This window comes from Lithohypha guttulata, assembly GCF_036872675.1.
Source record: "Lithohypha guttulata strain CCFEE 5908 chromosome Unknown scaffold_5, whole genome shotgun sequence".
NCBI classification, from domain to species: domain Eukaryota; kingdom Fungi; phylum Ascomycota; class Eurotiomycetes; order Chaetothyriales; family Trichomeriaceae; genus Lithohypha; species Lithohypha guttulata.
The window spans coordinates 543794-565976 of record NW_027042754.1 but is presented as its reverse complement, the minus strand read 5'-3'; the positions used below and the strand labels follow the sequence as shown (position 1 = coordinate 565976).

General features: G+C 49.1%; 10 protein-coding genes across 10 annotated transcripts; 5 read left to right on the top strand and 5 right to left on the bottom strand.

Moving 5' to 3' along the window:
• Positions 1-373: 373 nt before the first annotated feature.
• On the bottom strand, positions 374-1294 carry SSU72 (RNA polymerase II subunit A C-terminal domain phosphatase; the record flags this gene model as incomplete). Its single annotated transcript, XM_064900986.1, has 1 exon — positions 374-1294. One exon carries the CDS (start codon positions 1292-1294, stop codon positions 374-376), a length of 921 nt encoding a protein of 306 aa, XP_064752062.1.
• A 1035-nt stretch (positions 1295-2329) lies between these two features.
• Positions 2330-3708, top strand: NBP2 (HOG (high osmolarity glycerol) pathway protein; the record flags this gene model as incomplete). Its single annotated transcript, XM_064900985.1, has 2 exons — positions 2330-2332; positions 2509-3708. 2 exons carry the CDS (start codon positions 2330-2332, stop codon positions 3706-3708), a joined length of 1203 nt encoding a protein of 400 aa, XP_064752061.1.
• An 866-nt stretch (positions 3709-4574) lies between these two features.
• Positions 4575-5663, top strand: LTR64_006655 (uncharacterized protein; the record flags this gene model as incomplete). The annotated part of the gene is made up of 1 exon (XM_064900984.1): positions 4575-5663. The coding sequence occupies one exon, from the start codon at positions 4575-4577 to the stop codon at positions 5661-5663; it is 1089 nt and encodes a 362-aa protein (XP_064752060.1).
• A 236-nt stretch (positions 5664-5899) lies between these two features.
• OSH6 (Oxysterol-binding protein OBPa) lies at positions 5900-7002 on the bottom strand (the record flags this gene model as incomplete). Its single annotated transcript, XM_064900983.1, has 2 exons — positions 5900-6404; positions 6458-7002. The coding sequence occupies 2 exons, from the start codon at positions 7000-7002 to the stop codon at positions 5900-5902; spliced, it is 1050 nt and encodes a 349-aa protein (XP_064752059.1).
• Positions 7003-8414: 1412 nt separating this feature from the next.
• Positions 8415-9225, bottom strand: LTR64_006653 (uncharacterized protein; the record flags this gene model as incomplete). The annotated part of the gene is made up of 2 exons (XM_064900982.1): positions 8415-8923; positions 8997-9225. The coding sequence occupies 2 exons, from the start codon at positions 9223-9225 to the stop codon at positions 8415-8417; spliced, it is 738 nt and encodes a 245-aa protein (XP_064752058.1).
• A 334-nt stretch (positions 9226-9559) lies between these two features.
• PNC1_2 (NAD(+) salvage pathway protein) lies at positions 9560-10318 on the bottom strand (the record flags this gene model as incomplete). Its single annotated transcript, XM_064900981.1, has 2 exons — positions 9560-10204; positions 10262-10318. 2 exons carry the CDS (start codon positions 10316-10318, stop codon positions 9560-9562), a joined length of 702 nt encoding a protein of 233 aa, XP_064752057.1.
• Positions 10319-11009: 691 nt separating this feature from the next.
• On the top strand, positions 11010-12609 carry LTR64_006651 (uncharacterized protein; the record flags this gene model as incomplete). Its single annotated transcript, XM_064900980.1, has 4 exons — positions 11010-11027; positions 11139-11240; positions 11594-12522; positions 12570-12609. The coding sequence occupies 4 exons, from the start codon at positions 11010-11012 to the stop codon at positions 12607-12609; spliced, it is 1089 nt and encodes a 362-aa protein (XP_064752056.1).
• A 629-nt stretch (positions 12610-13238) lies between these two features.
• Positions 13239-13971, top strand: YET3 (Endoplasmic reticulum transmembrane protein 3; the record flags this gene model as incomplete). The annotated part of the gene is made up of 3 exons (XM_064900979.1): positions 13239-13394; positions 13443-13543; positions 13593-13971. The coding sequence occupies 3 exons, from the start codon at positions 13239-13241 to the stop codon at positions 13969-13971; spliced, it is 636 nt and encodes a 211-aa protein (XP_064752055.1).
• A 543-nt stretch (positions 13972-14514) lies between these two features.
• Positions 14515-16836, bottom strand: DUS3 (tRNA-dihydrouridine synthase 3; the record flags this gene model as incomplete). The annotated part of the gene is made up of 2 exons (XM_064900978.1): positions 14515-16214; positions 16281-16836. 2 exons carry the CDS (start codon positions 16834-16836, stop codon positions 14515-14517), a joined length of 2256 nt encoding a protein of 751 aa, XP_064752054.1.
• A 2758-nt stretch (positions 16837-19594) lies between these two features.
• SFP1 (Transcriptional regulator of ribosomal biogenesis proteins) lies at positions 19595-21784 on the top strand (the record flags this gene model as incomplete). Its single annotated transcript, XM_064900977.1, has 3 exons — positions 19595-20217; positions 20264-21315; positions 21369-21784. 3 exons carry the CDS (start codon positions 19595-19597, stop codon positions 21782-21784), a joined length of 2091 nt encoding a protein of 696 aa, XP_064752053.1.
• Positions 21785-22183: the final 399 nt, after the last annotated feature.

Here is a 22183-nt window from a genome sequence, read left to right as displayed (position 1 = left end):
TTTTGATTTACGATGCGGTGTTGAGGGCAGTACACTGTTCGAGAGACTGTAAGGGACGAATTCAGTCCTGGCAATGCCAATGTCTGATGTGTTATCGCAATTCTCAAGAGTAAGCGACTACTTTGCATATTCCTTTTACGAAAGACTTCGCAAGGTCATGGCAGAGACACGGTGGACGCGAATGCGCATCATGAACAGTGCATGGATGAAGAACCGAACCAGAGCCGAGGTACGTGTAAGTGGAGTGTAGTGAGCCCTTGTGTCAAAGACCACACATGCATCGGGTTACAGTGGCTAGAGGAAGAACGATACTAATTGAATATACAGCAGATGCCACCAACGCCACGCTAAACGACCGACAGATTCGTGGAAATCATAACCAGGACAAAGTCCACAAGGCAGGCAAGTTTGGCCAACGTTCCTGCCATTCAGCCAGAATGTCTGGCACTCTTTCATCGAAGCTTGCTCGAGCAGCACCCGAGCCAGCATCCCAGCCATTGACGCTATGCGTACCTCGTGCTTGATCAGCAGCTTCATTGAGCGCATCTGCTAACTCGAGAATTGCGCGGCCACCGATTAGAGCCTCCTCGTGGTTATCTCTAATATCGACGTTGAACACATGGACAGGTCGATTAAGAGGAGCGCCTCTGTCGAGCAGATTGTCGACTACAGCGTCCCAACATCGCTCTTCGCAGGTGAAGATAACATCGACGACACCCCCTTCAGCGCCCAGAGACCCCTTGTCACCTCGAGTGATGGCGTCAGTTCTTGCTTTGCCCACAATCCAATCATGGAACCTCTCGGGACCCCATTTGATGTTTCTATTGCGATCCAACATGTTCAGAATACCGTTAGCTTTATACAGTCTCGCGTCTTGTGCTTGCAACTCGTTGTACATCTTGTCGTAAGATGTAGTGTTGAAGTTATAAACTTGAGGCTGTGAGATGGTAGGACCAGGAAGACGCACATAAGAGCCCGTTCCAAACGAGATAACTGGGTATTGCCTATCTGTGGCCAAACGCAGATGGGCCTCCATACTCCGATTGTTGTTTGACGCACATACGGTGCAGAATTTCAATTTATAGGATTGCTCGTTTGGTGCTGGGGCTGGAGGTATAGGTGTAGTAGCTACTGATCTCAGATCTGCTGCTCCATCTACATTTGATGGAGGGACAAGTTGAGTTGTGGAAGCAACAGAGCTCGGTGCAACTACAGGCTGAACAGGTTGAGGTGGCTGTTGAGTTGGTGTAGCAGTCCGGACCTGCATTCGCGCCCTCCGTGGATCGACAGACATGCTGGCTACCGTCAATGGTGTAGATGAAACAGCAGTCGCACAATTTTTACAACATTTGTGCGCGGTGTCTTGAGGAAGGTGCGACCTGTTCTCAGAGAGATTGAGTTAGCTCAAATGTCTAGTTTCGATGCATAATAATGACAGGGGTTGACAGATGCATTTCAGTTGAACTATGCGTAAAGAATGGGTTTGTCCACATGGTTGGTTAGGACAGCTCCAATATGAAGTGTTCATCATTTGGTACAGTGCAGGAATGTGAATAGCTCAGGAATGCTTACACGTCTTCCCGACCTCTCGAGTGCAGTACAACAGCTGCGTAGAAGGTCTCTCAACGGAGCTGTGATGCTGCTCGAGAGGATCGGCTCGAAGGTTCAACGGTCGTGATAGAAAATTGACAAATTGTTCTAGCTTGTGAGTTTGTAGAAATCAACGAAAACTGCAGGGACGACTGGTGGAAGTCTGGGAAGGGACTAGCGTCGATCTGAAACACTGGTAGACGCCCACAGCTCCACCTTATCCGGCTCTGGGCTGTTTGCGCAGTCAATAGACAGACCGAATAGACGCTGGAGCGCTGAGGTGCTGTTGTTACAGTCAAAGGCACGGCACCTGAATCGGTGTTGTCTCGCTCATTTCTTGCTCGTACACTGACTGCCTCGATCGATAAGTGATACTGCTATCCGGAAACTGCTCACAGACCACGAAAAACACATTGGAATTCTCCATTGTCAGCTCTCAGACTAACTGTTTCATCGACTACTATATTTAGATTGTGCTGATCTGCGAGTTGTGTCAACTCGTTTTGCGCCTGTCGAACCCCAGATCTCGGGCCCTTTCCTTACGAACAGACTCTTCTCCGTGGCTTGACTCTGCTGTCTTGCGCCAACACTTTTCTAATAACAATTAGCAAGCAGCGTTGTCGAGTGCTCGTCGTCAAAAGTACATCAAACACAACGCTACGTCCTGGTAACGCTGCGGGGCGACGGCTCGATATTAGACGAGATCAAAGGGTTGAACACCAGAAGAGCTGTCCAGCGCATGGTATGTGATCGCGAGCATCAAAGACATCCCTCCTCGATATGGCTACCATGACTACCTCCCCTCCTAGCGACTCTCCGCATGCCACCGCCAGAACGAAGTCACCTGCCTTACCACCTCTAAACACCGCTACAACACCTCGTCGGACTGGATCGAATAGACCTACTTCGGTAGCACAGAGACGCATATCGACCTACTCAACTCGCTCAAAATCAAATGCGCCTGAGTCGCGGCCTGTCTCACAAGTCTTTCCCGCTCTTAATGCTAGCCTTGCCTACACATTTGTCAGGGACTTTGCCTATTTAGCAAGCCATCCTTTACACTATGGCCCTCCACTGGAATCATCAGGTCTGGAAACTCCGGCTAGTGAACGATCAAGACGATTATCTGACCCAGCAATTGGTGGATGGGAGGACTCGAGAAATCAGTGGTCTGCCACTCCGCCGTGGATGGCCGATACCAACTACAACTCGAACAGAGACCAATTGCCCGCAATGACCTTCCACGATGGCGGCCCACCCTATAGTGAAGACGAGGATTTAAGATCTCCTGTGGTAACGAGCAAATCCCGCCACAAGAAGAGCAGGTCAAATACTGGTGAACGAGGTCGATCACCTGGTGGTGCAGGGTTGGAGAGAGCTACAATGGCCGGTGGAAATGGACAATATGAAGAACATCGTCCTGCCAGGACTGATGAACTTGACGGACCTGGTGGTGAGATCGAGACATACTCGAAGAGACGGGAACCATACCACCGCGACTCAAACTTTGCCAAACCTCTACAGCGTCCTCATTCCCCTTACGACTACCGCGAATCAGTTTCAGAGGAAGAGCGCTCCGAAGATGGAGACGATGACGATGACGACGAGGCTAGATACAGCAGGCATTATCAGTTCACTATTGCAAGTCCCGACGAGGAGATGCATGGAAAGGCTGTTGCTCTCTTCGATTTTGTACCTGAACACGAGAACGAACTCTCCCTTAAAGAGGGACAAATCATACTCGTTTCTTATCGACATGGTCAAGGCTGGCTAGTAGCCGAAGACATGACAGGAGAAAGCGGTCTTGTACCAGAAGAGTTCGTTCGATTAGTAAGTCACATCGAAGGTGGTCTCCACAGGCTCACCACTCTCGAGATCGAGGAAGGAGCAACAACGGCCAACGACCATATGAGTCCAGTCATCAATGAGCCAATAACTACCACTGGTCAAACTCAAGATACTGGAGACGCTGGAGGCCGTACTCCTACACCCAACAATGGTGGAACTTGGTCAGAAAAGCATCCAGCTGTGCAATCCAATTTCAGTACAAGCTCAAGAGATTTCAGTCCATTGCGGAAAGAGGGCGCTGCTATGAGCCCCGATAAAAGTGAAGCTTAGAATTCACGAAGATTAAGAGAACGAGCTAATGATAAGTGGCTGATACCATTGATCTGGGAGACATGGTAAAAGTCGTTGCTGGAATTTTGAGCCTGCCATCTTTCGCGTTTGAGCATCAGGGTGTTGGTTGGTCGTGTTGGATTAGCGTGGATCTTCTTCATTTTAAACTGGACGCCATAGTTACCTGTGTCTATTGAACTTCTCTTCTGGTACTCTCGATAATAAGACTCAGCAAGCAGTGATAACTGTGTTCTTGGGACAACGAGGCGACTGACAAATGTATTCTCTTTTTGGTGTCCTCTCCTGCGCGTGAACAGTAGACGATCCTTCAGGATTCCCGTTTGCATCACCGATGTTAACCAACAACAATTTCTCCAGACGTAGCTAGCTGTTGCGTGCATGCAAGCGTTTTCTCCTGATCGTGAGACGATACACCGACCCTTTTCAGGCTGTTGCTGTGCATGATGTGATGCGATGCTCGCTTGCCAGACGGAGCTGTTACGCAGTCCATGCCTGCAAGCACATTACAGTAACAATTTCACAGCTTTCTCGTGACCCCCGCTTCGTCGTTACTGGTCTCTGTCGCTCGAAACAACCAGCCAGTTACGTATCGACCATGTTTTCAAGCAATACGGATACATGTTCCCGAGAAACATTCTTTGGAGAACAGCAATTTCTGTAATGATGTATCGCGACTTGGCTGGAGGTCGCTCTCCACCGTGCCACTCGGGGATCGACGATGAATACTTGCAGAGAAGACGTTGGAAGTAGTGCTACTAATGAAGGCGGCGTCAGCTAGCTGACTAGAATACTGAATTCAGGAGCTATCCCTACTGTGAGAAGGTCTTCGTCATATCTTAGCCAAGATGTCAACCAAAGACACCCCAAGCACGATGAGGCAATGGACCACTGACCAAAAAGGTATCAAGAATATCAAGCTCGAAGAAGTCAAGACACCGTCAGAATCAGACCTCAAGGAAGGCGAGGTCCTCGTCAAGATCACCTGCGTATCTCTCAACTACCGTGATACAGAAGTCTGCAACGGCACATACGGGCACCATCGCTCCCTATCACAAGACGCGAAAGTGGTACCCTGCTCCGATATGTGTGGCGCGGTCATCGCCTCGAAATCCTCAAGCCTGAAAGTAGGCACCCGAGTCCTCTCAACCTTCAACCAGTCCCACCTCACAGGACAAGTCACAGCCAAAGACCTAGCCACAGGCACGGGCTTCCCACTCCCAGGCGTCCTAACACAATACCGGGTCTTCCCAGACCACGCCCTCGTCACTGCACCAACCCACCTAACCAACTCAGAAGCAAGCACCCTCCCCATCGCCTTCGTCACAGCCTGGACCAGCATAAACTACTTCCAGCCCCTGCACAACCCTCACCACTCCCCAAACACAACCCTCCTCCTCCTCGGCACAGGCGGCGTCTCCATCGCCGGCGTCCTCCTCGGCAAAGCCCTCGGCCTAACCACCATCATCACCAGCTCCTCCGACCAGAAACTCCAACGCGCAAAAACCCTTGGCGCAGACCACATCATCAACTACCGCACCACTCCCAACTGGGACGATAAAGTCCTCGAGCTCACAGGAGATAAAGGCGCGGATATCGTCTTCGAAACAGGCGGTTCTCAAACGATAGAGAAGAGCTTCAACTGCATCGCATTTGGCGGGCTCATTAGTGCGATCGGGTATGTCAGTGGGAAGGAGGAAAGTGCAGAGAGTAAAGTCAATGTCAATGTGCTTGCTTTGAGACGTAATGTCACGCTGAAGGGGATACTAAATGGTCCAAGAGACAGATTTCAGGAAATGATTGATGTTGCTTTTCAGGAGGATAAAGGCGTGAAGCCAGTGGTTGATCAGGTGTTTGAGTTTGAGCAGGCAAGGGAGGCGTTGAAGTATTTAGAAAGTGGGAGTCATTTTGGAAAGGTTGTGATTAAGGTAGGATAGGGGCTGGCGTCGTAGCCTTTGCACGAGAGCCGAAGATGAATAGGTTTGCCCAATAAAGACATTTCCATGGCCTTGAATCAGTCACTCAACGAACAGAACGCTTATACCCCGTAATTCAAAGCTCTAAATTTATTCGTTGCTGTCCCCGCACTTGGCCGCTTACACTTTTGGATATATGAATAGATAAAATTCTAGGTCCGCAAAAGACCGGCTACAAAGCACTGGCGCGAGCACTACTAGCCCTGAGCATCGACAAACACATCCGTCTCACTCGTCTTGCTATCCGTTCGCCGAATTGGCCGACTTTGAGCTGAAGGAGCAAGTGGTTGATGCAAGCTCATTCCCTCCATACGACTACTCAGAGGCCCATCGTCGTGATCCATCAAGCTTCCGCCTCTAGGTGGGTTGCCTGCGAACGGTGCTTGAGCAGTTGGCTCGGTGCCAGGGATTTGCTTGGGGTTTGAGGTTGGATGCATGGGATTTCCTGCGATAGGCTCAGCTCGGCTTGGCGCTGGTTGGGAGCGTACTGTGTCGTATGGTCTGGAATCCAGGTCGATGAGGCTGGTGGCGTGGGATTGTGGTTGAGGTTGAGGTTGCGCTTGAGGGGGAGGTGCGTGTCGCTCCGGTGCTGGGGGAGCCCGTGACTGCTTTTGCGAGATTGCCTGCTGCTGTTGACCTGGCAAAATTGGTGCTATAGACAAGATTTGCTGGACAATCTGCTCCGGAGGTGCACGGACGTCACTGCAACCATGTTAATCTTGTTCTCGGTATAAGAACATCGATCCAGTACTCACATATCTGCATCGAGAACCCATTCGAGGTCTTCTTCGCCCTCATCTTTTCCACCAGGTCTCGCGTCAACAGCTCTGAAGAGCTTTGGGCGCCACTCAACCCCCTGTTCTTGTCTTTCGGCAGCTTCCTGTCTCTGCCTCTCTTCGATCTTCGCCTTTTCGTCTGTGGCAACAGTGTGGTCCGCAACGTGTACGGCTTTACAGACGTGTTGCCACAAGCGCTGTGACTCACGTTCGCCTTGCTCTTCCACTGGTCTGGCCTTGGGTGGTGTGTGCTTTGCGTGTGTGGCGTCGAAGAGGAGAGTTTTCTTGCCGGTCTTGAGGTCCTTCGCATACATTTCCCCAGTCCACGTGCCAGACAGCTCGTAATACTGCTCACCAGTCTTGTCGTTCTTGATGTAGCCACCAATGGCATTGTAGCCACCCGATACCCACCCCTTGACCTTGAACTCTATATCAGCCGATAGGTTGTTCTCTGGGCAGTGAACGTAGGAGTGATCGCCTAATTCGTACTTCATCTTACCAAACAGGATGCCTCGTGCATACATGTTTGGCTGAGTCAAAGTGCTGGAAACGTCAGTTGAAGTTCCAAAAAGTCCTGCTGCACATACTATTTTTCACCGCCCTTGCTTTTTCCTCGATTGGTGAAGCGGAGATATGAGATTCCCTCCATCAAACTGGCTGCGGAATTGCCCAAGAATTTGCTTCGAGGTCGCAAGGTGCCATCCACTCTTATATGATGTTCAGGAGCCATGAAAAAATACGAGGATTTGGGGGGATGGTGAGAGGTCTGCTCAGATATATAGTATCCACGAGTGTGATCCGGGTAATCCCACCAACCAGTAAAGACCTCTCCAAGGATGGGATTTAACGGTTTCTTGACCCCCCTGACTCCTGTTAGACACGCTCTTCAAGAATGCGAGGAGATACTTACGGTGGCTTAATATGCCATCCGCTCAGGTAGAACCCAACCACAGCGAGAAACCTTTCGCGAGGATCATCGATAGTTGGCAAAACTAACAGGGTTTCCGGATGTGCCATGAAGCTGTTTCTCTTAGCATGCTCGTCGTTATCTGCGAGGACTCAACGTACTTTGTTATCCTCTCAAGCATCGATCTCTCTTCTAGGATAAAAGTGGGAAGCGTAATCCTAGAAAGATCCGCACCAGGCCGCAGCTGGGAAATGATGTGTGAGAGAACTACTACGATTAGTATAGCTCTTAGACCACGCCTAGAATAGTTGACCTACCATTGTTCTGCTCCGGTTCAACCACAGTGGTGTCATCCTCCTCCCTCGCCTCTTCCGTCGACGATCGACCTTTCAATCTGGTTAGTACCTTACGGATTTTCATGATTGACAGAGCGCAAAGTACTCTTAATGGACTCACTCCGATTCCGGAGGTGACCTGTTATATGGTGTTTCATTGCTGGTGCCTTGATGACACCTAGGTGTCACAACAATGTCACAACGCAATATGCAAGCCTCCTTCCTACGAGGCCACGTCGTTTGTTCCTAAAGAAGAGGTTGTCACTGAGTCACGATTGCGCATACGGAGGAGGTGCCCAGTTTTACGACGGTCGAACAGCAGGACTGAGACAATATGATATGGAGCCAACGGATGCACATGCAGAGGAGTATTGTACAAGCGAACATATACAAACGCAGCTGGAGTCAGCCAGGCATCGGGCGGAAGAAACCAGCTGAGCAGTGGGGGAGAAGGACAGACGTCATCCGCAAATTCCATGAATAAAATTAGCTTTCTAGGCATGCACTTTCAGAGTTCTTTACACCCAAGCGTTCTCACAAAGAAATGAAGCGATGCAGTTGTTCAGTCAATTCCCTAGAAAGAAATGTCGCCGAGGTCACCAGGCATATTGGTTACTTAGCTTGTCAACCTCCTTTGCAGGACGTATCGTTCTATGCTGATATTGCTATACCCATTCTGATCTGCTGATGAAGTTTAAACAGGATTAAGAGTTTGGGACAACGGTTTATCACCGTTAGTGACCTTGGTAAGAAAATCTCCTGGTGCTTTATGGAGCATGACATGGAAGTGTTCAAGCGCATGGACACTCTTCAATGACTTCCAGTTCTTAAACCAAATCAGCTGGTCACGTTCGACAGCACCCGGTCCACAGAAAGTTCGCTTAACGAAGCTCTCTATCAGGTCATGGTACTCATCAGTCAGAAAGCCAGTCTCCGGGTCGTCTTCCAACAGAAATTTTGTCCACACAACCAGATGAGTAATATCCGGATCGATACCATAAGGCCAATCATTGTAAAGCACCTTAAAGTCAGCTGGGTTAACGAAAGGTGGTTGTCCGGAAGGCGATATTGAGTCCCATCTCAGACGTTCATTCTGTACGAAGCTCAGGACGGAGCCGTAATTTTGTTTCAACTTGTACATAAATTCCAGGTACCGGCGAAGCTCAATCGGCGAGCGTTGAAAATGATCAGGATGGTTCGTATCTGCATATACGTGAATGGATCAGAATCAAACACGGACATATCGTTGTTCCGTAGGAGGGGATGAGCTGCTCACCGACTATTTTCTTTGACTCAGCCCATGTCAGGCAATGGTAATCTTCATCCTTTGCGGACAAGATCTCGATGTTCTTCTCACTCAGGCCAAGCAGGAAGTCAGGACATTCTTCAGTCCATCTTGTCTTTGGTATATTGACGTTCCAATACCTTAGGTTTAATGGCAGACTGCCTTGCTGGGATGAGAGCGGTGTGGTTGAACCAGATCGTGCATGGACCGAATGCGGCATCTCTTTGTTTCGCAGTACTGATGACGAGAGTAGTCTGGATGATGAACAATTATGTATATTGTCTCGACTGACATGCGGGAGTGCAGTTGTTGCAATTTTGTGTAGTATTGCATTTCGACGGAACATCGTATTTGCAGAAAGAAAGAGTCACGCCTGTGGACCGCGCGCGGAATGGTTTTCATGGATGGCAAATTAAGCTTGTTGGGCCCCAAGAGCAGCCTAACAGATTCATGACGTTCCCAAAACTTACAGAACAGCTCTCAAAAACCTTGGATTTATCAACTCATAGAAATGTTTCACCAACCCATATAAATTGTAGTGGTACTGTATACTCTTAGGCTAACAGCTGCTGTACCTGGTCGCTGTCCTCGCTGACGACCTCAACTTGATTGGATTTGAAACCCTTGAGGACATTGGGCCAAGTGCTCGGGTCGACAGACCGTTGCGCTTCCTCAATTACAATCGTCTTGAAGCCGGCCTTTGCTGAATCAAGCGCTGTATAGTTGAGGCAATAATCTCCAGCTATACCAACACAATAGACATGCGTGATACCCTTCTCACGGAGGACTTTCGCCAGATCAACATTGACCCCTCCTTCGCCAGCTGTCATGTTGCCAAAGGAGTCTGAGAAAGCGGAATACATCTCAACGCGTGGATCTGAGCCCTTTTCAACGATAAGATCAACACGATCGATCTTGAGTTCTGGCACGAGTTCAGCACCTTTCGTGTTTTGCACACAATGCACCGGCCACAAACGCTGTTGCATTTTTTCGTCAGGCTTGTTTGCGATAAGATTGCTCATCTCGATGAAAGATTCGAACGGCTTGTTGTTGGGTTCGGGGTGGTTGGCAGCGAACGAGACATGATCGGGAGGGTGCCAATCCTTGGTCGCTACCTTGTATTTGAAGGCTTTGCTCTCCAAGAGCTTGTTGATGAGTGGCAATGTATCCTTAGCGTCCTGCACTGGTAAAGTACCGTTCTGTGATCAGACATCAGCATTTAGGGGCTCTATACTCTCGACTTGACGACATCATACGGGTGGGCAAAAATCATTCTGCATGTCAACAACCACAAGGGCTGGTACTGAGGCCATATCTATTGCTCGACGACAAGGCTTCGTAACGGAGACAGTGTTCTGGAAAACGAGGAGACAAGATTACCTGTTTGCAATTGAGGTTATAGCAGATTAATTAGAGTATATGTACAACTACCAGTTGGAGAAACTGCTCGTCACCATTTTGGTCTGTTATGCCTATGAGGCATGCCTATCCACGCAAGCATGATGGAGGCTGATACAGCACAAGCACTTGAGCATAGGTGTGCTTAATGTGATCTTGTTTGGAAAAACGCAGATGCGGCGTTCACTGTGTTCAGGCAAACAAAGAAAGAAGTGAGGAGTGATAGATGTTATAGAAGCAGCAGACCTAAACAGTCACGTAGCCAAGCAATTCTTAGCGTTGTCCCCAACTGGGGTCAACTACTTTGCACCTCTACTGATTGTTCACCTCTATCCTGCACCAACTGTTGCCTTAACCGACTTGGTATATACAATTATTGCATGATCTACTGCTCTGAGAACTCATGAGACCTGTCGCATAGGTTCTGGGAAGAGCAATCGATACCACTAGCACAATCAGCAACCGGGGCACTCCTCACCTCTACTACTGCCTATCCTGATCGTGGGTATCGCAGGCCTGCCACACACTCGTGTCGCCTCCCTTCATAATACCTACCTCGAACTTTCGACGCCCTGTCGCAACAGTCCATCAAAAGGATTGTCCAAGATGTCTAAGAGTTCAGTGGTATGTGAATGGCACCCAGGAAAGGCAGCCTGCGGAGGCAATCAGTAGCGAGCAGAAGATCGATCCGTGACCACAACCGCTACAATGGTGCATCACTAACATTTATCATAGCCAGAGGTGTATGCTCGAGTCATCAAAGAAGTTTGCGAGGCATCTCGTCAGGATTTTGAGGAAAGTGGTGTTGATCTAGCAGCGCTCGAATTACTGCAGCAGGTATGTCTCCTTGAACTTGTTGCATTTGTTATACGTCAGCGACATCGAGCCTCTACCTCACCACGTGCTGAAAGATCGAATGCGTATGTCTGAAAGAAGAAGGACAACATCTCTGGCACCGAGGGCGCACGCGCTGGCTACTCATAACTGCTGCGAAAGGCAGGCCAGATTTGGGCGGGAATTCCGGAGTTCTCGAGAGGGCGCGGTCATGAGCGGGCTTTGAGTCATGCTCTTATACGCAATATTGACGCCTAGCCCTGCGTCATGTCGTACTCTGATCCTTAGCGTTTCAGCTCATTCTTCCTATTGGCCCGTCACTTCAGCCAACCAGTCACTGACCAAAAATGTTGTAGGGCTGGCAAAAGCGCCTTAGCGCTGAACACATTGCAACATTTCCATGGGATCCTAAGCCTGAGCCTATTAAGACAGAACTCCCGCCTATACACAGCAATGCGAAAGCAGTACTTACAGTGCCAAGCAATGGATCAGCTCTTTCCCCACCGTCATCGAGCTCAACGCCAGGACCTCAGATCAAACAGGAGCATCAACAATATGCCACGCAACTGCCGCCGCAACTCAACTACGCAACACAGTATCCTCAAGGGCCAACTATGAGCGCTGAACAGCGAGCGTCAATGCATCTCCAACAGAGGTATGGCCAGCAAGCTGCTGCACAAATAGCTCAACTTCAAAATCAGCAGAGAGTTCCTGCACAACCGACCATGCACCAACAGCCACAACCCCAACAACAGCCTTACATCAAGCAGGAGTTCAAGCACGAAGACTCCCACGACCACAGTTATCCTCAACAAACCTATAATACCTCAGTCCCTATCAAAAATAGCCAAGTCGATGGTGCTGCTGATGCGCAGAATGAGTATAGATCTGAGATTGCAAGGCGCCGTGCTTTAGTCGCCCAGCACAGGGAGGCTGGCGATAGACTGATACGAGATCAAGTGCTCTCATCTCAGCAATCGTTAGAAGGAGGGGGGTTGATGATGCCCTTGAACGCTCATCGACCAATCAAGCACAGGCACATACAAGCGGAACCAGCGACGGATTCCTCATCTCTGGCGCGGAACCAAGGCGATGCTGCTGGTGACGAGGACGACGAAGATGCTATCAATTCTGACCTCGACGACCCTGACGAGCTTGACGAAGCAAATGCTGACGAAGAAAATGTGACTAACGTGATGCTCTGTACCTACGATAAAGTACAGCGCGTCAAGAACAAGTGGAAGTGCACATTGAAAGATGGTGTTTTGAAGGTTGATGGTTCTGAGTAAGTCACCTAACGATGTAAGCTCTCTCCTTGCTCATTCTATACAGATTTGTTTTCCACAAAGGTCAAGGCGAATTTGAGTGGTAGAAGCTCTCCTGCCTTTCTCATAGCAGGATCGAAGGGTTTACAGCAACACCGACAACTGGGTAGGTGTATCAGTGTGGACCGATCAATAGGTGCGACGAGTTCGAGGAAAAGTGATACCAATTGGCAGTTTTGATGGAGTTTTGACGATTTTCTCACATGGAGACGACTTCCAAGAAGTGCTGTTCAGAGCATCACACGATCTTGCAAGCGTGTGATTGTAATTCACCGTATAAATACCAAGGTATTTTTTCAACCTTATTCTGTCTGTTCGGTCTTGAACCTCTAGACTCCTGTCTCCGTCAGAAAACACATGGCGTTGACAATTTCTGGAACTGTCGACGTGGCTTGTGGAGTGTAGCGGCAGGAAAACAGGTCAAATAGCATGACGTAGTTGTCTGATATCACACAAACAAACTGGAACAAGGTAAAGAGCAGGCTGCACACCCAGGTTTTGCACACTTTCCTCGACTTGCACTTCCTTTTGACACGTTTACATCCCGCAACTTCCTATTCCTCCGCAACAATTCTCCTTACGACTTTCCTTCTACACGAAACCGCAAACATCTCCCAGATCAAATCCCCTCCCAAAATACCCCCTCCTTACAAAACAAAGATTACCAGCTGTCGAAATGACTCTGTACTACTCCTTGGTGTTCGCCCTCCTGGTGTTGGAGATGGCATTATTCGTCACCTTGATCATCCCTCTACCGCACTCAATCAAGCGGAAGATGTTCAACTTCATCTCTGAGAGTGTGATAGTAGCGAAATTACAATACGGGTTAAAGGTCAGCCGAACCAAAATTCGTTAATGTATAGACTGACAACAGATCCAGATAACATTCATATTTATCACTATCCTTTTTGCGGATAGTGTCAACCGAGTCTATCGAGTTCAGCTCGAGATGGCTGCTTTTGGCAAGCAGTCTAATGCTGCGTACATTCACTACCACAATATTGGAAGATCTCTAGCTAACGGTCCACAGAGCCGCAGCAGCCATGGGTACAGACCGCATGGAGGTCCAAGCCCGAAAATTCTACTCTCAGCGAAACATGTACCTCACTGGTTTTACTCTTTTCTTGTCCTTGATCCTCAACCGAATGTACCTCATGATTCTCGACCAGCTCCGAATTGAGGACAAGCTCATGCGCTACGAGGGCAACCCAGCAGGAAGCAGCAAAGAGAGCGAGAAACTTGGTCCACGATACCGAGCTGATGAAATCGGACAACTCAAGAAGCAGCTTGAACACGAGAAGCAGGATAAGGAGAACCTGAAGAAGCAAGCCGAGAGTCTGCAAAGAGAATATGATGACTTGTCCGCCAAGTTCAACCAGACAAACCCCGGTGACAAGAAGGGCAACTAAGGTCTTTGGCGCTGTTACCTTATACGATAGTCTACGACGCGATCTCGTCAGATGATTTTGGTGAAGTGACGAGGGGTTGTCCTCAAAAGTTAAGTTAGGGAAACCTAGAGTGTTTGGGAAAGGCAGCATGACAAGCAAGACAGTCAGCTCGATATCACTACAAGCTATATTGAGTCAACCAAGCTTGAGAGCGGCGAGAATTGCCTACGATGTCTCGGCGGTGACACTGTAGTTAGGAGATTTAGTTTTTAGTTCCGGCGTCTAGCCGGCACAGTATAGAGCTTCAACGGTTGTTCAGAACGTAGGAGAGTATGAATAGAAATTTCAAACGTTCAGCAAATTTCGTTCAATCCAGCTTCAATGAGGATGTCTATATCCGAGTAGTGCAGCAGTATTGCAAATATGGAGATATGATAGGATCCGTAACATGTCCATGCTCGAGGATCTTACTACTAGCCACACTATCGCCCACAATCGCAGGACATGGAACACGTTTCCACTAGCTACCTTCTAGGTCTACCAGTCACCATCACCATTCCCTCCTCACCCCTGAGCCTCTCCATCCCAAGCATGACTCTTATGCTTCGGCACCCACCCATAATCCTCCCCCTTCTTCCCCTCCACATCACCCACTTTCCCCAAGAACATCTCGCTGATTCGAATCCAATCCTTATAACTGTCACTCGCTAGCAAGGTCTCAAGCTCGTCACGACCCCTATACCGCGGCGGTCTCTCATTGATCTTCGGAGGCAGATACTCCAGAAGCCCCACAGGCACGTATCGGTGGGTAAAGGAGAGGTACTCAAGCAGGAAACGGCGCGTAGTGCTGATCCCGTGGGTATCTGTGCCCCAGGCAGAGAGGCCGTTACGAACGAAAGTACGGATATAGTCGAGACGCTCGGTGGCGGATTTATCGAGGTATTGGTTGAGGTGGATTTCTTCGAAGATCCATGGTTTGATGAGGGCGCCGCGGGCGACCATGCAGGCTGATATGGGTGCGTTTTCGAGGTGGCGGTAGTAATCTTCGTGGGAGAAGATGTCGCCGTTACCGAGGAAGTGGACGCCGTTTGGCGTTGTAGCTGACGATTGTGCGGATATGAGAGGTTGGGCGAGATCTCGTGCGTCGGGTTCGTGGATCGTGTCGCTGAGTGCGTTGGCGCGATTGTTTAGGGATTCGATGAGTGAGGCTGTTTCGGAGATGTACTCCCAGTCTGCTTCTCGCGTGTATCGTTGTTGGCGACTGCGGCCGTGGAGTGTGATCGCTGCGACACCACATGGTGCGTCTCGCTCGTCGTCGCTGCTCCAGTGGTTGTTGCGCTTTGCCCCTAGGACGAGTCTTTCGACTAGTTTTTGTGCGGTGGGATATCCTGTCTTCGTGCCCATTCTTATTTTGCAGGAGACGGGTATAGCTCCAGACACAGCGTTCATGCCTCGAAGCATTTTGTCGAGCTTGTTTGGAGAATCCATCAGTGCTGAACCAGCACCTTCCTTGTATACCAGGTCTATTGGACAGCCGCAGTTCATGTCGATGACTCGAAGGCCATTTGGAATCAGTGCGGCGAGGACCTCGGTGGTTTTGATGGCTAGCCAGGGCTTATTTGATGATATTTGTGCACCAAATTTGGTGTCCGTTGAGTGACTGTAATCGTAGACAATGTTACGTTTCGACGATTTCAGCGCTGAGACCGCGTCGTTTGAGATGAAGTTTGGTGGTTGGATCTCCGATTCATGTGCTTTTAGCAGTGCCCATTCGGAGCGTTGTCCTGACAGGAGTGGCATGGACATGGCCATTTCAGAGAAGGTAAACGTGGCACCCAAGGTAGTGCAGAGACGACGAAAGGGTAGATTGCCTTGGGTTGTGAGTGGCGCCAGAACAGGTGTGTCTGGACCATAGTATAGTCTGCGCTTCTCGGAGGGTAGAAGTGGTTGTTCCACGTACGCTGAACGTCGGTCTTGCTGATCACTATCTGCATCAGGTTCTGGTGACGAAGAGTTTGCTCTACCATTGGATGCCTGTTTCTTTGGCATCTTCTGCTGCGCAGGATCTCTGCTCAAATTTCCGTCCATCCATGGAATGTATTTGTCAGACTTTGGAGTTCGCAATTTCTTCCTGTTGAGCATTTGTCTGGATTGCGTGTCAATTATGTTGACTGTCTCGATTTCTGCATCTTCCACATTTGATGTGTCCTGAAGTTTAGCCACAAGCTCGGGAACCTCGACAAGTATGAGCTCTTTTCGTCCATCTGTATGCTTAACCTCCTTCGAATGAGATTTGGCAAAGCGACAACTCCAGCCAAGTCTACACTTACCTCTTGCTTTCCACACAGGACAAACTCCGTCGAACGTCTCAAGATCATCTTTCTTCACGTCTTTCAAGTACCTTCGTAAATCATGCTCGAACTTACATTTCTGGCCAAACGGACACTCTCGTGGTGAGAATTCTGGCGCATGACTTCGAGTAGCACATAAGCCTACCTCGTCGGCAGCAGCCTTGATACTGCGGTTTTTGTTCTGACCTCCCTGTTTTTTGCGCTGGTTTCTGTTGTCACCTTCATTGGTAGATCTATCTTTATGGTGAAATGCCTCAGCAGCGTCGTCATCACCATTCTCTCGATGTGCTTCGGGAGCCTCGAATGTCTCGTTGTGAATAATGAACTCTGCTTTGACAGGTGCAGTACCTTTCCGTCGCTTGTCCTGATGTTCTGTATGGCCGTTTCCGTTAGTCTCCAATTTGCGCTTAGCAGTTGGGCTCTCCGTCTTAATCTCGATGGTGGCGTCCGAAACGAGACTACTGGGTTCGTGCTGTAGCTTAGGGTAGCCCTTTGCTATATCTGTCGATCCATTCGCTCCTTCGTTAGTAGTCATTATGATGCAACTCGGTATGCAGACGAGTGAGTTGCAGATTTTCAAATATCCTCCAAGTCCAGTTGTAACTGTTGGAAAAGTGAAGTTTTCTCGTTCATTTTACTAGCGCTGTCATTAAAACTAGCTACATCACGTGGAGATTCTTCGTATCCAAACACTAGCGGTATGCTAGGGCTACTACTAATACACTACATATGTACTATAGTACTAGTGGTACCTCTTCATGTGCCCGTGGTCCTTCGATCGTGAGGGATTCAGACCTTGGGGAATGCTTCCTAATACTGCTGTAAGTATAGCTAGAGTGATGTGTCCCCAACGGTGCTTTGGACAGTCTAAGCGAATGGCCGCTTTTGTTGATACAAAGTCAGACTATCGGCAGGATCACACAGACAGTTCAATGCTCTGTGTTGCGAGTGGTTCATGTGGGAACGGATGCGCCGAAAGAAAGCCGAATCATTTGCCATTCAACAACACAACGGTCACTACTTCTCGGACTCGGTTCGCCCAATTTCCGCACTGGTCTGTTTCAAGGCTCCAGCACCCACTTTATGATTTGTGTGGATTTGCCCTTCCCTAGAAGCCTTCTAGAACTATTTGCTGAGCAAGCTTATGCTAATGCCACATCGTGGTCGCGTGCCACACGGCAGTTGCAAATTCCAATCCACTTTTGACGAACAACAGGACACTCAAACAAGCAAAACACGATTGGCGTGCGCCATATTAACGGTTGAGATCGAGAATGTACCAATATACCGGAATTTGTACGTAAGAGGTTCCTCCACCATCGAACCAATCGGGACCGTTATTTGATGCATATTGAAACAGTGCGGTCTATTGTCTTCGGCCCGTCACAGTAGGGTCGTGAGGTTGCATGAGAACCGTTCTTGGAACATTCCGCGAAACGGAAAGCTGTCACACTGTGCTGTACTTGTCGACTAATTGCGCCATCGGGCGAAAGGCATTCGTTCAGTGCTTCACAAGATTTACTTTAAGATCAGCGCCTTAAAGGAGTGAACGTCACCTCGTTCGGCACTCTGTTCGATATTACACTAATGGAAAGATTCGGACATTTGGCTTGGTATATTAAGCTTCGGAGCAGAGGTCGACGTGGTTCATTGAACAGCGGTCGCAAGTCGTACTGTAGTGCTCTGTTGCGTAGGATTTGCATGTACAGCTGACACAAACTTTGTCAATCAGTTCTTCGCAGCGTACGATATGAAGTGGTAGCGGAATATAGTCGGTATCAGGAGAATATTCGGTCATGCCAGACACAGTGCGTGAGCAGACAGGGTATAATACAGTACCGCAGTAATGCAGGGCTGGAGCACGTCTCGAACAATTGGTCCATGTACAACGAACACTCTGCGCAGAATGCAATCATAGAAGCAGCGAATCGTCATCATGCTACCCCTGTGGTGATAATCGTTAGAAGAAAAACTATAGCTAGATAGGCAAGCGGAATGTAAAACGTGTGCGCAACTCAACGGCCAAGAAACAGTTAACTTTACGACTGTACTCGATACTGCTGCCATGGATAAGGGTACAAACATATTGTCCCGCTGTCAACTCCTTGGCTGGTTGAAGATGCCATTTGCTCATGGGAAGCTTGTGCACCTTCTCGACACGCCAACCACCCAACAAAACAGTGATTTAGCCACGCCGTTCGCTAGCTGTGTGGACGTGAATTAGTGGTGCATGTGGTACCTGTATGCCGACAACTTACGCGATCCCTGCAGGGGGGCGCATTCGAGAAGCTCAGAGCAGTTGTGATATCTACTCTGCTCCTAGCAAGCTGACCTTCGTGACATGATAACAGCTCGACAAGCGCTCACCGCCGTAAGCACGATCATGCTATGGCAAGCATGGTAGACGAGGTTGAGCGGTCTCAGCCAGCAGGAAGTCAAACCGAGAGAACTCTCACATCGAGGATATGCAAGCAGGCACTTATCCGAAAGAATACTAGATCGTCGGCTTTTAGGTTTGGGTTTGCTTGGGAACAGGCTTGACTCCAAGTTGAAGCAACAGGGTGACAAACTGGCTCACTCATCCATTCGCGCGTGATGCGCCGCTCTTAGAGTAGTTCTAGACTAGGTGTGTGTTGTACTACCTATCCTTAGGCCTCTTGCGGAGTGCCACCAGGAGTACGCAGTATAGTAGACAGTAATATAGAAGTCGTGACATTATTGCAGATCGTATTGATAGTCCATGCACGCAGTAATAATGACGACACGGGTAATTGCTCGGTTCAGTGATGGTAAAGTCAACACCTGGTCCATGTTTCCTCGTTTATGCATGGCCGCCGTATTGAAAGTTTCCGGCTGGCCAGCGCAACCACAAGTTTCCGCCGGCGTCGTATGGAGCACGAGTTAATACAGCTTGGTGCGAGGCTCAACTAGTTTGTAAGCTAGGCGTAAGCTAATCAGAATCTATTCCGTTAAAGGCAGATGCATCCAGCGTCTCGGCTGCCAGGCCTCAATGACTACGGCGACGATCAGAACACTGGTGAAGCGAGAGGTCGAGTCATATTAGGTTCGTCTTTCTCGTCATCCGTTCTCTGAGGACGTTGAACATCGCAGACCTCTAGCTATCTGGTAATACTGTTAATATTGTAGCCAACTGTTATTCATAGTCAAACACTCCTATTGTTGGATACTGGCACGCTCGAATCAAGGAACGTCATTTGCCGAGTCCCGACCGCCACTCTCAACCCGCGCGTCCACTCTACTGAAACTAGACCGAGTACTTACCACAATCTTCTATGTTGAATCTTCGGCATACACCACCGCCTCTGCTCACTTCAACCTCTCCGAGCGATCAAGCGTCGTCGAGTTCTCGAGACACAACTCCTGCGACGCCGGTGACTACAATTAGGCCTGCTCCGGAAAAGCAGTCCGCGGGACGAGCAGGACAAAAGTCACTGCCGTGCTTCCCTCGTCAACCTCCTACAACAACGACCAAAGTCTGTTTCGATTCGTCCCTGAAGGATTTGGACTTTGGGGAGACACTATTTCCATTGTTCAGCGCTCCTTCACAGGACCAGTCTATGGAAATAGCAGCTACGCCTGATGAGAATCTTACAGTTCGACAGACTGCGACCTCGCCTTCCGCTCGGGGCAATCAACCTTCGGGCCTGACGGCTGCTTTGCAACGAGACAGTAGTGACGATTTCCTATCCCCAAAAGTCCAAGCAATGAGTACTCAGAGGCCCTCACTAGGCCTGCCGTCCGAATCGTCGGACATGTCCAGGTTCGAAAATGGAGCGAGGCCAATTTCGATGAAGGGAAGACCTATGGACAAGAACAGACGCGAGAGTCTTGCACAAAGTTTGGGTATGGGCATGAGCTGGGGTGGAGCTTCTGTAGGTAGCTGGATCAGAGACGAGTTAGTATCCATTTCTTCCTTATCTTACGCGAGCTAACTGGTTCAGTATGATTATGGCGGGTACCTCACCTTTCGCGTTTCACCAGTCACCTAGTTATCATTCTTCGTCCTATCTTCCGAAGCTCGAAGCCGATTTCATGCGAGATTTTGTCTGTTGTGGGACAATGTGGAAGGACCTCCATGCACTCCTAACACATTACGAAGAGACACATGCGCAGCAAGAGCCTATTGAGAGTCAGACGGGTGCTCAGCACACCGTGCCAGATCAGCGGGCCGCACTGGCCTCGAATACTCGAGCTCAGATTCAGCACGAGGCTCAAAAACGAGCAGCACAGGAGCCACAAGGTGGTGCAGTGCAACCAGCATTGTCGAGATCTGGTTATAGCAATACCTTACAAACAATACCAGACATGGATGCTGTAGAAGACATGGAGATGGACGATATCGATGGTAACGACGAGACAACCCCTCCTTCGAACATGTTTACATCTCTCTCAAGCCAAAATTCACCCTCCACCCAGTTTGCATCAACAGCACAAGCGCAGGTTCCCCAACTGAACACAAACCTTATGCAAAGCCACCAAGCTTACAGGAACTCAACACCAAATACACCGACCATGAACCGCAACTCAGCTGCTTTCCAGGGTGCCAACATTTCTTCGACCCTAAATCCAAATCCTATGCAGCAATTTCAGGATCTGCACAACCCATATCGAGATACGCCTGATTCTTCCGCGCCTGGCACTCCTGGCGAGCTAGACGAATCCATAATGGCAGGAATAGATGACATGTCAATGCAAGGCAATGCAATGTTTAATGGCATGAACGGCTTCGGCAACAATTTTGGGTTCGGCGTCAGCAACGACATGATCGATTTGTGCATAGACGAACCAGCCAAGAGGCTATTCCAAGCTAACACTTCAGGAAATAGCCAACAGGCTATACACCAAAGACTCGGGTCAGGGCAGTATGGACCAAATAGCGAAATCGCTAAACGTATCCGTGAACAACAAGTTGCAGCTGGACTGCCCGATACAATGAACAATTTACTACCTCACGAGGAGCCTAAGCCTTTCCGTTGTCCTGTGATTGGTTGTGGTGAGTCTTTGAAAGAAAAATCATTGTTGAGAACGTGGCTAATCGATTTCTAGACAAATCTTACAGGAATGCTAACGGTCTCAAGTACCACAAGACACATGGACACCAGAACCAGAGACTGCAGGAGAACGGAGACGGCACTTTCTCCATTTTAGATCCTGACAACAACCAGCCCTATCCAGGTACTGTGGGTATGGAAAAAGAGAAGCCCTACAAATGCGAAGTATGCCACAAGCGCTACAAGAATTTGAACGGGCTGAAGTATCACAAGACACATTCACCACCTTGCAATCCCGAATTAGTGCAACAGCGAGCTCAGCAGCAGCAATCACAACAAGGAACGACTACTATCGCGTCACCACCACCAACATCCTCCTCGGCGATGTCCAGTATCCTACCTAACCAGAATATGAGCATGAGTTTGAACAACATGAATTTTAATATGCTGGGAGGCGACCAAAACCTGTAGACGGGCCGAGTCATGAAACAGACCATTTTCCTTTGTCAAAAGATACCCAGGAGGCAGACGTGATAGCATTGATTTGGACAACTGTAACTGGAGTCTAATGGCGTCTTAGCAGGCTCATAGATGACTTGCACGACGGTACGATTTACACGAAGTATACAGGCTTACGACGCAGCTAGTGAAGGCTTTTTAGAGCCAATGCAAAAGTACAAAGGTGTTCCAAGGCACGGAGGAGGCTCATTGCTGCATTCAACAGGCAGCATAGATGACCATAGATTAGCTCGGAAGAGTTTGGGTTGTTTAGATATTAATCAGGATAGAGTTGGAGTTGGGTACAGGGAAGAGTTTGAGGGCTGTCAAATTCGTCGTTGTAGATGGTGGTCACGAGTAGCAAGAAAGAAC